The 15,285-nt window shown below is 41.3% G+C and overlaps 1 protein-coding gene across 10 annotated transcripts in view; it reads left to right on the forward strand.

Annotated features, from left to right (window-relative positions):
* Positions 1-15,285, forward strand: part of SDK1 (sidekick cell adhesion molecule 1) — an 844,750-nt gene that overhangs the window by 687,498 nt on the left and 141,967 nt on the right. For all 10 annotated transcript variants that reach the window (XM_089769286.1, XM_075899625.2, XM_089769291.1 and 7 more), the window contains 2 exons: positions 4,604-4,795; positions 5,860-5,981. In XM_089769286.1, coding sequence (XP_089625412.1) covers positions 4,604-4,795; positions 5,860-5,981 — 314 coding nt within the window. The remainder of the gene's footprint in view (positions 1-4,603; positions 4,796-5,859; positions 5,982-15,285) is intronic.

Below are 15,285 nucleotides of genomic sequence, written 5' to 3' on the forward strand. Positions count from 1 at the left end.
CAATTCATTTTCTTGAATGGCTCAAGGACTATATACAGTGCTGCTTAGAGATCTAAGAGTGCTTAGAAACCCTCTGCTTCATCACTTCTGCTCATTGATATCATTTACTGTGACTCTTTTTTAATTCTGGTACATGAAATGAGAGGAAAACACAGGGAGCATTGCAAGGCAGCCAGCCTGTTCTGGTAAACTGCCCGTTGCTCTCATTGTAAATTTCAGTATCTTCTCTTCTCCCTCAGTAAACTCTGATTTATGAGTGCCTGGATGCAGATGGACAGTTTGTGATTGGATGTACTGGTCTCTTGTAGAGAATTTATTCCAGTTCAACAGAAAATTATTTCTGAAACTGCTCTGGTCATTAGTTTTGGTTAGGCAGCAGTTCAGGGAGAAGGTTTAGTGCCAAAGCATAAGGAAAACACTGTGGCTCCTTTTGTCTTCTTGCTTACACTCAAACCAGATGAAACAATTGTTGCTCAGGCCTATTGAACTCCACTGCACACATCCACGGCATGGATTATGTCTGTAAATCAGAGAGAGTATTTTTTACTGGTCACATGTCCCAGAGTTCTGCCCATCTGCCAGTCATAGATGCTTAAGTGCTATATATTTGGATACTGGAATTCCTTTCCTTCATTTTGGAATCCCTTTCCTTCATTGATGAGTTTGTTTGTTTTAATCTTGCCTGATTTCAGTAGGCTTTATGTGTGTGCATATATATTTTGGTTTGTTTTTCTATGGCTAGATATAACTGTTTTATTATTGGAATTGAAATATACATGTAACCCCCTTTTTCCTCCCCGGGTTACTGGGGAGCAGGTCACACTCACAGGTGTGCCTGGGCGCCTGATGTTTTAACCTAACAGAGATCCTGAGCACCCCAGTGGTGATGGTGTTTAGTTGGGGAAAGCCCTATCCACCCCATTGCTGCAGTCCCTTGCTTGTAATGAATGTAAAATGGCGGTGCCTCCATCTGGCTGGCCTTGTACACACTCACTGGTGTGCCTTGAGAGCCTCCAGGAACACAGTCATTCCAGCTATAATCTGGATCCAAAACAACAACTACAGATCATATACATCTAATAGAACACTTTAAAATAAACAATCTTTACTTAACTTAAATAAACAGGGATTAATAGAATTAGAAATGAATAGCCTTAACAAAACACATAACAATAACTGAAGTTTATATAGCTACCATTTGTACTACCAGTGACCCCACCCCAGAGTGTGCACACCCCTAGACTCAGTCCCAGACACTTGCTTGCATTGGCGCGCTGATGTTGCAGCTGTAGTGGAGATTTGGTCCAGGCTAAACAGCAGCTCTGTCCCAGGCAGCACTTTTCCAACAAGGCCCAGAAACTTACTGCCTCATGCTGGGCCTATAGAAAGCAGCCTGCTACCTCCCAGTTTCAACAGGCATCTAGTAGCTGCACTCCAACAGCCCCTGCACTGGATCAATGTCCTTGGCAGCAGCCTGGCTCCCCCTTTGGTTCCAAAACTCCAAGGCAGAGTCCCAGACTGCTAGGCCTCTTCTTCAAGCACATGGAGAGAGCCTCCTCCCTTCCTGTTTTTTCCCAAGGGCTCATGGGAATTGTAGTCTGGATTGTAGCAAACAGGGTCTTTTCTGAATAAAACAGAGGCCCCTTTAGAGTAAGGGGACTGCATACATATTCAATGTTGCCTCTGCTTTTGCTCTACATTGACATTGTAAATGATATTTTTCCAGGTGAATCTTTTTTCAGTATATAAAAGCATCAATAATACATGCCTGACATGCTGCAAACCAGGGTCTCTTTCCACATACAGTAGGGGCTTTGAAGTAGTTATGGGCAGCCCATAAAAATGTATAGAGGTGAACCCTCAAAATGTTGTGATTAGCCAAAGATTCTCCTAAACATGCCAATCAGCAAAGGAAAGTTAACACTGTTTAACTTAGAACAACAATGTTGTCACATGTTGTTTGGACATGGATGGATAGGGAAAACCTTGCAAATCTCTTTATTTTTTTAATTGAAAACTATCTTCAAATATTTTATTTTGTTTGTGCATTAAGGGTGAAATTCCCACTTCCTCACACACAGCCTCAATAATCAGGATTGCAGGGCTGCCCTGCAACTTCTCTGTGGCCCCAACCTCATCTGTGAACTACCCTTTACCAGCGTCTGGGCTAAGAGTGGCCACTGATTGCGTGCCTTCTCTGCAGGGGGTTTGAGTCACAGGATTCTACATAAAAATAATTAGTCCTGTAGCACCTTAGAGCCTAATAAAAATGAGGAAGTGAGTTTATCTCTATCTCTATCTGTTAGTCTCTAAGGGTCCATCTAGACTACAGGCTTTTGTCGATAGAGGCTTTGTTGACAGATACTGTTGACAAAGCCTCTGTCGACAAAGAGTGTCTAGACTACATCCAGTTCTGTCGACAAAGCAAGGTGCTTTGTCGACATGAGAGTGTAGATGCAAAGGACAGTGTAGATGCAATAACACCTTCTGTTGACAGAACTCTGTCGACAAAAGACATTATTCCTCGTAGAATGAGGTTTAGCGCCGTCAACAAAACTGCCGAGCTCTGTCGACATAATGTCGACAGAACTTGGCGGTAGTGTAGACGCAAGTATAGTTTTGTCAACCAAAGTCCATTTTGGTTGACAAAACCCTATAGTCTAGACACACCCTACAGTCCTACAGGACTACTTTTTTTTTTTAAAGTAACAGAGACCGCACGGAGACTTCTAAATATGCAGGATCCTACATAGTTACAGTTTTTGTGGTTCACCTTCCAACCCTCTCTCTCTCTCTAACCATAATGGTCTATTTGTAGCAGCGCTGTTGCCCTCCTGTGCAGCGTGCAAGGAAGGAAGAGGCTCCCCATGAGATCACTCTGCTCACGCTCCCACCACTGGACCGCAGATAGAGAGGAGAGTCTAGCTCTGACTCTGTGGCTGACCTTTATCCTTCATTAATAGGTCAATAGACCCCATGTTCAAAGTCTGCATGCTCACAGACTTACAGACTTCAGTCAGACGGGACCATCATGATCATCTAGCCTGCTCTCCTACACATTGCCGGCCACAGAACCTCGCCCACACGCTACTGCTCTTAATTATTATTTTTTCAATGACCATCTGCTACACAAAGTATGATCTCTCTGGGAAATAATACTCCTCGCTTCATGAAAGTTAATGAAACCCACAACACCGCTGAGATGTAAGGAGGTGGTTGTTGTTATTCCCATTTTACTGATGAGGGAAACTCAGGCACTGAGTGTTCAATTCACTGATTAGCACTGAGGAATTCCTGTTTCCCACTCCAGTACCTAGTTTGCTAGATCACATTGTGTCTCTGAAATAAACACTTCTTGTTAAAATCACTGGACATTTTGTGGTTTCACTTTCTATGTATTAATCACTGACATTGTTTTCAGTGATAACAACATGAGTCTGAGTTCAGAGATGGTAGGGAAGGCACCTGGTTGGAAGGCCTACCTTTCTCTTGACGGTTTGTGCCCAGTACAGTTTGAGGGGTTCCTTTTGTATAATCATTTGAATCACATCCATTTCCTTTAATTTCAAGAGCTGCATGTATTCTTTGCCCTGTGCCAAATCACAAGGGGAAGCTGCAGACAAGCAAACGTTTCTGCCAGCTATCTGGAGACTGACACAGTAAGGTTCAACAGAGCTCAGGGGAGAATAAAGTTACCAGAGGAGTAGCAAGGGGCAGAGCAAGTGAGGAAGATGAGGAGGAGAACAAAAGCCTTCACGGACAAAATTGAAGAAATCAGACTGTAGAAACTTTTATATTCATTTGTCTTCCAGGAACTCTCAAAAGAGCTAAGAAAGGAGACATTTAACAGGCTGCTTCCTATAGAAGAAAGGGGTGGAGGGTCAAGGTTGTAGGGATTAGGACAGTAGGTTGGCTACACTAGGTTCTAAAGGACGGACTAATAATTCACCTTGCTAAAAGTTGCGTGCAGCAGGAAGCTAAGGAGAGTAAAAGTTTTTCCATTTCTCCAAGAGTCCAGCTGTGTTCCTGCAAGATCATTATCATCTGATTTGTAAGTATTTTTAGATCCTCAGCTTAAAAAAGGAGCAGCCCTGGGAGCTGTGCATAGATTTTTCACCTCCTATTCCAACTACTCACTGGTGAGAAGAGTTTGAGTTTTTCAGTGTCTCTTTTCCTGTTCATTTTTTAGAGTTCATAAATCGAAATCCCACTCTTCAAGAAAATTATTCCTGAGGGTTTCTCAACCTTTTAATTGTGCATGCTGCATACATATAGAAAGCTCTTCTATGTAAACCACATCCCTTTCTCTTTGCAACTTCATTGTCACATGATATCCCAGTGGTATCTGCAGGAATCGCTCATGTGGAAAAATACTATTGGAAAAGTACTAAGGTATTTTTAATTGCCTTAATGCATTCAGTGCATTTTTCTTTCTGTAAAAAGGTATCCACTTTGGCGGAGAGTCAGCAACATGACCAGCTGACTCTCAACAGCCCACCAGCAGCAAATGCTCCACCACTTGTGAACCTCTGGATTATCATGCAGGAAGACAAAGAACTCGCCACTGTTATAATTCCTTGACGTCTATGTAATTGTTTTCTAGGCTACCAGATCTCCTGGGAGGTGTACAACAGGAATGAATCTCGTCTGGCTCGCACTCTAGCCAACACAACCCTTGAATACAAAATCACTGGGCTGTCGTCTCTCACCACCTACACTATTGAGGTGGCAGCAATGACAGCAAAAGGGACTGGGGTGGTTACCTCCTCTACCATTTCCTCTGGCGTGCCCCCAGGTTGGTAAAACTATAGAGAATGACTCAAAGTAAATTGACTCCTGTGTGTGGCCAAATTCCAGGAAACACTGGCTTCCTGAGTAAGATAATAATCATGCCTTTATTTTTAAAGCATTGAGGCACAGTACAGCATAATTAACAAAGCATAGAAGGGACTCAGGGATGAGGGGGAAAGGTAATTAAATAGCTACTTTTTATAAATATATAAAGTAACATAAGATGTGGGTCAAGCAGTGATCATTATTTTAAAAAACAAAGAAACCCACACATTTTGGGGAAAGGGTGCTTTTTAAAAAGGAAGCCTTTTTTTCCCATTTGTAAGGATTAGAGCTATAGTGCATGTGGATTGTAGGATATTTATGTGATGCAAATAAAAATATTTCCAAAAGTGGAACGTGTTGGCATGCAGGAAACTTGTAGAAGTAGTCCCATGTCCTAAAGCCCAAATTGCAATAGTGCGACCACTAAAATGGGCGAGGCAGTGTACAGCTTCTTGTCAAAGTGAGATTCCGGGGAAGAGGTCTCAAATGCGGAAACACTGGCTTACATCTGCTTTGAAAATCTCAGTGAAGTTGGCTATTTACTCAGCAGTATTATGTCTCTCTTTGGTATTACCCAGGATTTACATTTCCTCTAGAGGAAGATAGGTAGGTAAATATTTTATAAATGGGGAACTAAATCACAGAATGTTCAATGACTTACTCGAAATCACACAGCAATTCACTAGCAGAGCTGGGAATGAAGCTCAGGTTTCGAGGCCACCTTAACCACCAGACCATGCCTCTTTTTCTTATGTAGCCTTTATAGTGTTAATCTAGAGTCTAAGGTCCTCCAGACAGAGATCTGTCATTTTATTAGTCTGTAAAGTGCCATGGATACATATGGTGCATTATTAATAATAATAATATAATTACGTATGCCAGTGCAAAATTATTTACTGTATTATAAGTGTTAGCATACTGTACTACTTGCTGAAATATTGACTGTCTACTTGTTGATCTGCACATTTGTACTCTAAATTCCAAAATATTTCTATGCTTTTTAATTTCTTTTAATTGCTACAGAACTCCCTGGTGCCCCGTCTAATCTGGTTATTTCTAACATCAGTCCTCGCTCTGCCACACTTCAGTTCCGGCCTGGGTATGATGGAAAAACGTCCATCTCCAAGTGGATAGTAGAGGGGCAGGTACGTACAAGACAGAAATCTGTTCATAAGGTTCCTGATTAGTAATAGATCATCTAAATCTTCCATTGCTATTCAAATCACATTTGTGAGCTACTTCAGATCCAAGGTCTTGAGCAAACGACCAGTGGACTGACTGTTCTGGTGATGTTTGGTCTCTTGGGGGAGAAAGTAGAGGTTAAAACCCAAGAGAATTCATTAGGATTAGCCAAAAATGGCATGAAAGAACCAGATAGTGAGAGAGAGTGCTTTGTAGGTTTCTGTGCACAAGCAGAACAACAACAAAAAATCAATAAAGGAAAGAGAGGAGCAAACTGAAAGTTTCTTGTGTAGGTCCTAAAATATTTTCTGTATGTATACGAGCGATCTCATCCTTGGAATAATTCACAGGACCCTTTGTAAGGAGCTTTGTATGCATTTTCAGGAAAATGTAAGATGAAACATAAACTAAGCAAACTTTCTATGTTTGAAGTCCAACATTTTTTAAAAAAAAAGTAGCAAAGGAAACACTCGTTTGAATTCCTTTAGGTGGCTTTACAGATCATGTGTTATGCCTTGGGTATTAGTTTGTAAGTCACAAAGAAGAAGAACAGTATGAATTGTTTTCTCTAGCAGACTTCCAAACATTAATGAGGCTGTGCAGTTATCATGTAATGCAATATCCATGTTTTTAAATACATATAAGGTGTGTCTAGACTGCATCCCTTTTCCGTAAAAGGGATGCAAATTAGACACATCGCAATTGCAAATGAAGCGGGGATTTAAATCCGCCCCGCTTCATTTGCATAAACACGGCTGCTGCTTTTTTCCGTCTCGGAGCTTTGCCGGAAAAAAGCGCCAGTCTAGACGCGGATCTTTCAGAAAATAAAGCCTTTTCCGAAAGATTCCTTATTCCTTATTTAAAGAGACCATTGAAATAATAGGAACCTCAAAGTCTTAAAGCAGCATAATAATAATTAAAGGCAAAATACTTTCCTCCACATCCATGGGGGGGGGGGGGGGGGGTCCAGATGCCACAAAGACTTTCTGCTGTGCCAAGTAATGGGATTTTTGGAGTCCACACAATATGCATGTTCTGAAGTCAAGCTCTGCATGTGCTCCTTCATGAAGAGGCATTTTGTGGGCAATGGAGAAGCGGAACCTTCTCCTTCTCCTTCCTGAGAAGTGGGAATAGGGGCTGTGAAAATCTAGAACCACCAACTCTTCTCCTCTGAGGAAAGGGCTCACCAATAGTGACTTTGGAGTAGCACTCATACAGCAATGCAGCCTGGGAGCGAGGAAGGATTCCTTCTACCACTGTCTCTGAATGTCTTCTCTGCACTCAGCCCAGCTATTTGGACTTGATATGATGGGAGGATTTGTCCATTAAGGCTCTGAAACTATGTTACTGCCCATAGTAATGAGTTATAGTCTTTCTGATCTTTCCCTCCACTAACCTAACTGCATTTTAATAGCACTATATTTGTAGACAAAGTCCCCTTTTAATTGCAGCATTCTATTAAAAAGAACCCAACTGAATCAGGGATGCTTTGAGCCCGAGATTTATCATTCATGAATTACTGAGGGAATGTTTCTAGTCAGTGGTGCATCTGCTGAAAGCCCAATCTTCACATTGATGCCATGACACGGAAACAACAGCGAGTTTAAAAATAGAAATTGCTGGTTTGAGCAAGGCTTCCTTCATGCCTCTGGCGGTATAGTGAGCCGAGCAGCTTCGTGTGCTCCTCATGTTGTTAGATTTTACCTTTCAGATGCTCTGTCGTAGGGTAGTGTTTTTCCTTTGTCATTTCTACTTACATTTGAATGTTACAGTTAAAGTGCACATGGAAACAGCCTGTTGTTTTCAAATCTAAAGCTTTTTTCTGTTTTTTACTGTTTCTATCAACTAGAATCAAATTTAAGCATCTGCTTCTTACTATTCCATAAAACTGTTTTAAATTGTCATCGATGCACCAGTCACGGTGGCAATGGCTGCTATACCAATGCAATTAAATTTTGTTCCTAAAATTAAAAATGACGTAATGCTTCCTTGTGCATCATAGATACATAATAATTGCTGTGCCCAGAGGCTCCAGCCTCCAAATAATTCCCCTGTTGTAAGGGGATGCTCATTTGTTGCCTCTATAAAGGGTGTGATCGGGGGAAATGGGGTGTGCCTGATGGTAGATAAAACAGATTTGAGGAGCCTTGAGTTGCTCTAATGTGTCTCTTAGGTCCAATCTTTGCTCAGAATGCTCTGTGTCAGGGAAATGCAAAGGGCTCCTATTCTGCAACACAGAACCAGATTATGAAAGTGGCTTTAGGGGCTGCAGATAAGGCCTCAGGCTACGGGGAGGAGCTTTAGCCCAGCACCTTGGGATGCAGCCGTTCAAACCCCCTCATGTTCTGGCTCTGCATGGCAGGGAGGGGTGGAAGATCAATGCACTGCTTTCCCCCTTCTTTCCCCTGGCTGGAGCCGTGTAAGTCACTGCTAGCAGTGCCCACCACCAGGCTCTACCCCTGCCACTCCCATTGGCTAGAAAATGAAGCCAATGGAAATAGTTGGGGGTGGTGGGTGCCTGCATGTGCAGGCCTATGCAGAGCCAACTATTCTCCCTGGGAGCTGTGCCCCCTCCCACATACTGAGACTCTCAATTTGGCCCCATCCCAGAGCCTAGGGGGCCCTGCTAAGTCTACTAGGCCCCAGAAGAGTTAATCCAGCCCTGCTGCCACATCTGAGGATCTGGCCTTCAATCTGTCATAAATGCAATACTGTGTCTTGGGTTGTACACGAGTCCTGCATTCCATCATCTCTGGGATGGCTGGAGGTACTTGAGGAATCACTGATGATTTTCTGTGGCATAATTTAGATCAGAATTACAGGTTAGTATCCATAGTGTGAACAGGAAGGTTTTACTACTTGCCAATACCTGAGTTCAGTGGAATCTTGTCACCTGAAAATGGATGGAGTTCTCTAGGCTGCTTACATTGATAGTGTTGTGCTCAGCTTTTCCAGAAGAAATATAGAGCTCTGAATGGAGGTATTCTCATCTAAGCAAGGAAGAAACTGATTTTGTAATGCATTGCTTAATTTGAAACTATCTTCAATATTCTGCATGTGGACAATGCTGGTTTACTGATTAGGATATCTCTTAAACTTATTTGTATTTTTTTTAAAAAACATAAACTACTCCAACACAATTCAAGGATTTAATTCTACTCCTATAATTAAGGATTGCAGTTTTACTTATTATAAGTACCTTGATTGTCTATAGTGAGATCACTTATGTCAGTCAGAATTATTGGATTAATCCTGGACATATATCACATCTCAATAGCTGGTGTAAAAATTATTTGGAAAAAAACCCCCTAAGTAAAGCTGTAGGACTCTCAATAGTAGCTCCTTACTATTAAGAGTCCTACAGCTTGTACTTAGGGATTTTTTTTCAAATCATTTTATACCAGATATTTTAAAAAAACGTAAACAGTGAATGGTCCTGCAGCACCTTAGAGACTAGCAACAAAAATGTAGATGGTATCATGAGTTTTCGTGGCCACAGCCCACTTCTTCAAATGAATGGTGCAAGGGGTCCAGAGTTGCAAATAAATAGCAGAAAAAGAGGGGATGGGGAAGGAAAGAGAAGGGAAAAATATTGTCAGTTAGAAGGGGCAGGGAGGGAAACGGAAGGGAAAAATGACGGCCACATTTCCACAACCTTATTACAGGTTAGTAACCTACTGACCGTCACACTTACCTACATGCCTCTGGCTTCCATCCGAGACACATTTCCCAGCCAATTGTTTATAGCCTGGTCCTAAGATACAACCGGATTTGCTCCAGTCCCACAGACAGAGACAAACACCTACAGGATCTATATCAAGCATTCTTAAAACTTAAATACCCACCCAGGGAAGTGGAAAAAGCAGATTGGCAGAGCCAGACAAGTAGCCAGACATCAACTTCTTCAAGATAGGCCCAATAAAGAAAACAACAGAACACCACTGGTCATCACCTACAGCCCCTAACTTAAGCACATTATTAACCTATCCTGGAAAATGACCCGTCACTCTCACAGGCATTGGGGGACAGGCCAATCCTCGCCTACAGACAACTCCCTAATCTCAAACAAATTCTTTCCAGCAACCTCCACAAAGCACACCTCCATCATACTCATTCAGGAACCCATTCCTGCCATCAACTCCACTGCCAACTCTGTCCATACATCTATACAAGCAACATCATCATAGCACCTTACCATATAAGTCACTACATCAGAGGGTCATATAACTGCACATCCACCAATGTGATCTATGCCATCAAGTGCCAGCAATGCCCCTCTCCCATGTATATTGGCCATACTACACAGTCCCTCCGACAAAGGATTAATGGACACAAATCAGACATTCGAAATGGTAACATGCAGAAACCTGTTGGGGAACATTTTAACTTACCCGGGCACTCACTAATAGATTTCAAAGTGACTAATGACATTATAAGTTAAGTATTGTGCATTTATAGCCCACTCTATTAGCCTCATTTAGCATGGACACTCTAATTGACAATTTTTTCCCTTCCCTTTCCTTCCCCTCCCCATCCCCTCTTTCTCTGCTGTTTATTTGCAACTCTGGTCCCCTTGCTCCATTCATCTGAAGAAGTGGGCTGTGCCCATGAAAGCTCATGATACCTTCTACATTTTTTATTAGTCTCTAAGGTGCTGCAGGACTACTTGCTGTTTTTTAATTTTTTTCAGTTATAGACTAATGTGGAAATTTTTAATACCAAATATTGTAAGTTAAGTTTAGGAACTGATTGTTTTTTAATCTTTTAAAAATCTTTGGCGTTCTCTTTAAGCTTCAGACCTGACAAACCCATCGCAGCTGTGTGGGTGTACTGTGTTCATGTACACTATGGAGTGCTAATGCCTGCAATATATTTGGAATGCTAGATTTCTCTTAGGCAGTATTAAAAGTGCTCCTTAAATTTTAATGGTCAGGGAGGGAGGTCATTATTTTAGATCCACAGGCAAACAATACTTAGCCTGTGCTTGTGTGCTGACCTATGCCAGATCCTGTAAGATGTTGACCATCTTCTGAGAGATGCTGAGCACCTTTTTCTTGCATTAGCTTCATGAGGGAAGAATGAACAGTGAACAGTGAACAGCTCACTAGATAGGGCCTCAAGCTCAAGGACTCTCAAACCCTTCATAATCTAATTGGCACCTTGTAGAATCCAGCTCCATAGATGATGAGGAGCTGTTCTTGACTGACTTGAAAAAGAAACCATAGGAAATATTCTTGCTCCATTGAAGTCAAGGGGGATTTTGCCATTGACTTCAGTGAGTCCAGAGTTTCACCCTTGTCACAGAAATTTAGATCTTTCCTCCAAATATGGAATTTCCCACAGCAATACATGGATTTGTACTATAGGTCAGTAAGTCTCCGACAATTGAAAGCTTTGAAGAAAAACATCGAGTAGAACATCAAGGCTAGTAACAAGTGCCTATATGCCAGAGGAAATTTAGGAGTTCCCTTCTATTCAATGGGACGGCTTTAGTAGATGGAGACATCTGACACTATCTGATACTATAATTTTGCCACTTCTATGGAAAAAGTTTGAAAAGTCTCTAAATCATTTTAAATAATTCTAAAATATTTGTTTGAGCTGTATCCAATGGGAATTGTGGTAAGGCAGACAGAGGGATATGAACACCAAAAGCTAATATTTTTAAAAAATCAACCTGTGAAAATCATCATAGTAAACCCATTATGTGTTCTCTTTCTCTGTCAACCAATGAGAGCTGAGTAAATGGCAAAATAAACTTTAAAAAATCCACATTCACTTAACTGGGTAAATGAATTTGCTTTGGGTGTGTTTGTTCCCCTTTTGTGTTTGCATGCCAAAAACACTTGAGTGAATTGTTCTTAATAGTGCTTACTAGCATGGCAATGAAATTTTATATTCTAATGAAGTGATTATCAGCCTTTTTTCATTTGCAGACCCCTAAAAAATTTCAAACGGAGATGTGGACCCCTTTAGGTATCTTAGACATTGTCTGTGGAATTGCCTCTCCCCCGCACTGGTCTACAGACTACAGGCTGAAAACAACTGTTCTAATGAATTAATATTCACACTGGAAACTGGATTAGATGTGTGTAACTCTTATAATCAGGGAACAGATATAAAACCAGGTGATTTATGTCAACAGTCACAACCAGTCACACAGATCATGTTTCAGATAGTGAGGATTAATTGGTTGCAGTGAACTGTATGCCACCAACCTATACCGTAAAAAGAATTAATGAAAAAAGTACTGATTAATTTGGAATAAAGCATCAGTCTGAGGAAACTGCAATATGCTCACGAACATTTCAGAAATAGAGAGAGAAGCTGATTTTGTCAAATAAATTATTCATTTTGAACAATTCATTTAGGGCCAAATTGTGACTAATGCAGTGCAATAAAGGGCTACTGCCTGGCAGACCTACAGCACCCATTTGCATCATGGGTAACAGTGCATTAGGACACAGCTACTTTCCCTCTCCCCATATAGATGGACTGTTATGGTGTGGAAGAGAGAGGGTCTAGACTGCACTGTACCACGTATAGACACAATACTCTTCACTCTCTCCAGAGGTGTGGAAAACAGTCTCCCTCCCAGGCTGCGGTTCCGGCGGCAGCACAACAATGTGGGCTCATGACCAAGCATGACAGAGGTCTCAGCTGACCGAACTATGCCATTGTACTCTCACACTTCATGTGTTTTATGTGAGTTTAGTAACCATGAGATTATTTTCCTTTATTTCTGCAATGATGGAATAAGTTTAATTCACTTTGAACTTTTCACTGCATTTGGCCCATTATTCCATTTCTTCTGGGTCTACTTCCAATATTCCAAATCTCTGACCCACTACAAGCAACCTCCATCTGTTGTTTGTAATACACATGATTAAACAAAAGAAATTAACTAGATTGAAAATAGTTGTGATTAATTGTCTTGTAAAAAAAGATCAAAGAAATAGTATTTTTCAATTCACCGCAAACAAATCCACTGAGTCCTGCTTCTTGTTAAGCCAATTTTTAAGACAAACAGGTTTGTTTACATTTACGGGAGATAATACTGTGTCTTATTTATTGTGTCACATGAAAGTGAAAACAGGTATTTGCATGGCACAGCATTGCAAGATGTGCACATGCCAGATATGCTACATATTTAAATGGCCCATCATGCCTAAACATATAGGCTCTAAATTTTCGTTGTTTTGGTTTTGAGTGCAATTATATATATAAAAAAATACTTTTATAAGTTGCACTTTCACAATAAAGAAACTGCCTTTCAGTACTTGTCTGAGGTGAATTTAAAAATACTATTTTTTTTGTTTATCTTTTTACAGTACACGTATTTGTAATAGAAAATAAAATGAGCACCATATATTTGTCATTCTGTGCTGTAACTAAAATCAATATATTTGAAAAGGTAGAAAATATTTAAAAATTGTACTAACTTTAAATTGGTATTCTATTATAGTTTAACAGTGCAATTAAAGCTAATGTGACCAATCACAACCAGCCAGCATGGATCATGCTTCAAATAGTGAACTAAATAATAACAATCATAATTTTTAATCTCACAATTGATTGTGATTGTATTTTAATCAGTTGACAGCACTTGTTTGTATATATAACAACCAGCTGCCATCAAAATGTTCCCTCATTTCTTTCCATATCTGGTAGGAAGCTGAATCAGATAATATAACGTGTCCTGAACATTCTCTTATATTTTGGGTGAGTGTCCTTTTTAATGCCTGTGCACTACCAAATTTTGGTCAAGCCCATGGTCACATGATTTAAAATAATACATTTTCATTATTTCAGCTATTTAAATCAGAAATGTCAAGGTGTTGTAATAATAGGAGTACTGATCCAAAAAAGTACTGGGGTGGGGGGGGGGGGCGATACTGCTATTTTAACCCTTGTGCTACTGCTGGTAGCGGCATTTCCTTCAGAGCTGGGCATCTGGAGAGGTGGCATCTGCAGGCTGGGACCCCAGCTCTGAAGGCAGAGCCACTGCCAGCAGCAGCACAGATTTACGAATTTTATAGTATAGTATTGTCACATTTACTTCTGTGCTGCTGCTGGTGGGATGCTGCCTTCAGAGGTGGGCACCCAGCCAATGGCTGCAGCTCTCCCTGCTGCCCAGGTCCAAAGTCAGCACAGAAGTAAGAGTGGCAATTCAGTGACATCCCCTCTCACCCCCCACTGCCTAAAATAAACTTGTGCCCCCCCTGCAACTCTTTGTGACCCCCCCACTGCAGCTCCTTGTGACCCCCCCTACGAATTGGGTCAGTACTCCCAATTCATGAAATGCAGATCATCAAATGAAATTAATAGGTTGCGGGTTTTAAAACAACCTCCCAGCCAGCATAAATGATCTCCCAGCCACAGGAGAAAGGACTTAGTGGTCAGGTGATATCTTAACAGCTGGCTTGCGAGTTCAGTTTGGGGAAGAATCACAGAGAGGGAGGAAGCTGGGTGCCTGCCAAAGCCTTGAACCAGTATCTGCAGGAAGTTGAGTACTCCAAAGGAATCAGCCTGGGGATGAGTACTCTATCATAGCACCGAGAGGGATGCAAGGAACTGAGCTTGGCAGGGACATCAGATGAACTAACACTGGGGATTGAATGTTTTATATTGGAGCAAGGGATGGCTGGGAAGGTTTCCCAGCAGTGCCAGGAACAGGGCAAGCTGAAGAAAAAGCCCACAAGGATGGAAGAACCTTTTTATTTACTGGCCCTTTTCAGTTGGACTTTTGTTACCCCAGAAGGGGTTATGTTCTTCCTGTCTTGGCCGGAATGCCAAGCTACATCTCCTAACTGACCTAAGTGTGGGAGGCAGAAGAGACTTCTCTCAAGGAAGGAAACTGAGGCAGGGAGCACAGGCTGTGCCACGCTTAAGCAGAAGGAGGCTGTATGAGGTGGCCACAGCTCTATCAAACAGGGTTTCAGAACTGTGGGAGTATGTATCCTATGTGCTGGGCAACAGAGAGTGCAAAGTTCCTGTACATATAATGGAGAAAACTGTCAGAAAACAGATTTGCACCTCAGGAAGATCTTTAAGAGCTACCACCATATGAAGCCATGAGTTAAGAATGAAATGGTAACTTTACCTGTGAATTACTCTTATTTCATGGGTTAAATCGAAACCTCAATGTCAGTGGAGCTATTAGGATTTATCCATTGTATAAGGTACTTCTCTTGATGTCATTTTCACTTTAGAGCTTGCTACATAAAGTGTCTGAAGCTCTGACAGTTTTATACTTTTGTCAATCTT

The sequence above is a fragment of the Pelodiscus sinensis genome, chromosome 15, assembly GCF_052426305.1.
Source record: "Pelodiscus sinensis isolate ZL-2025 chromosome 15, ASM5242630v1, whole genome shotgun sequence".
NCBI lineage: Eukaryota > Metazoa > Chordata > Testudines > Trionychidae > Pelodiscus > Pelodiscus sinensis.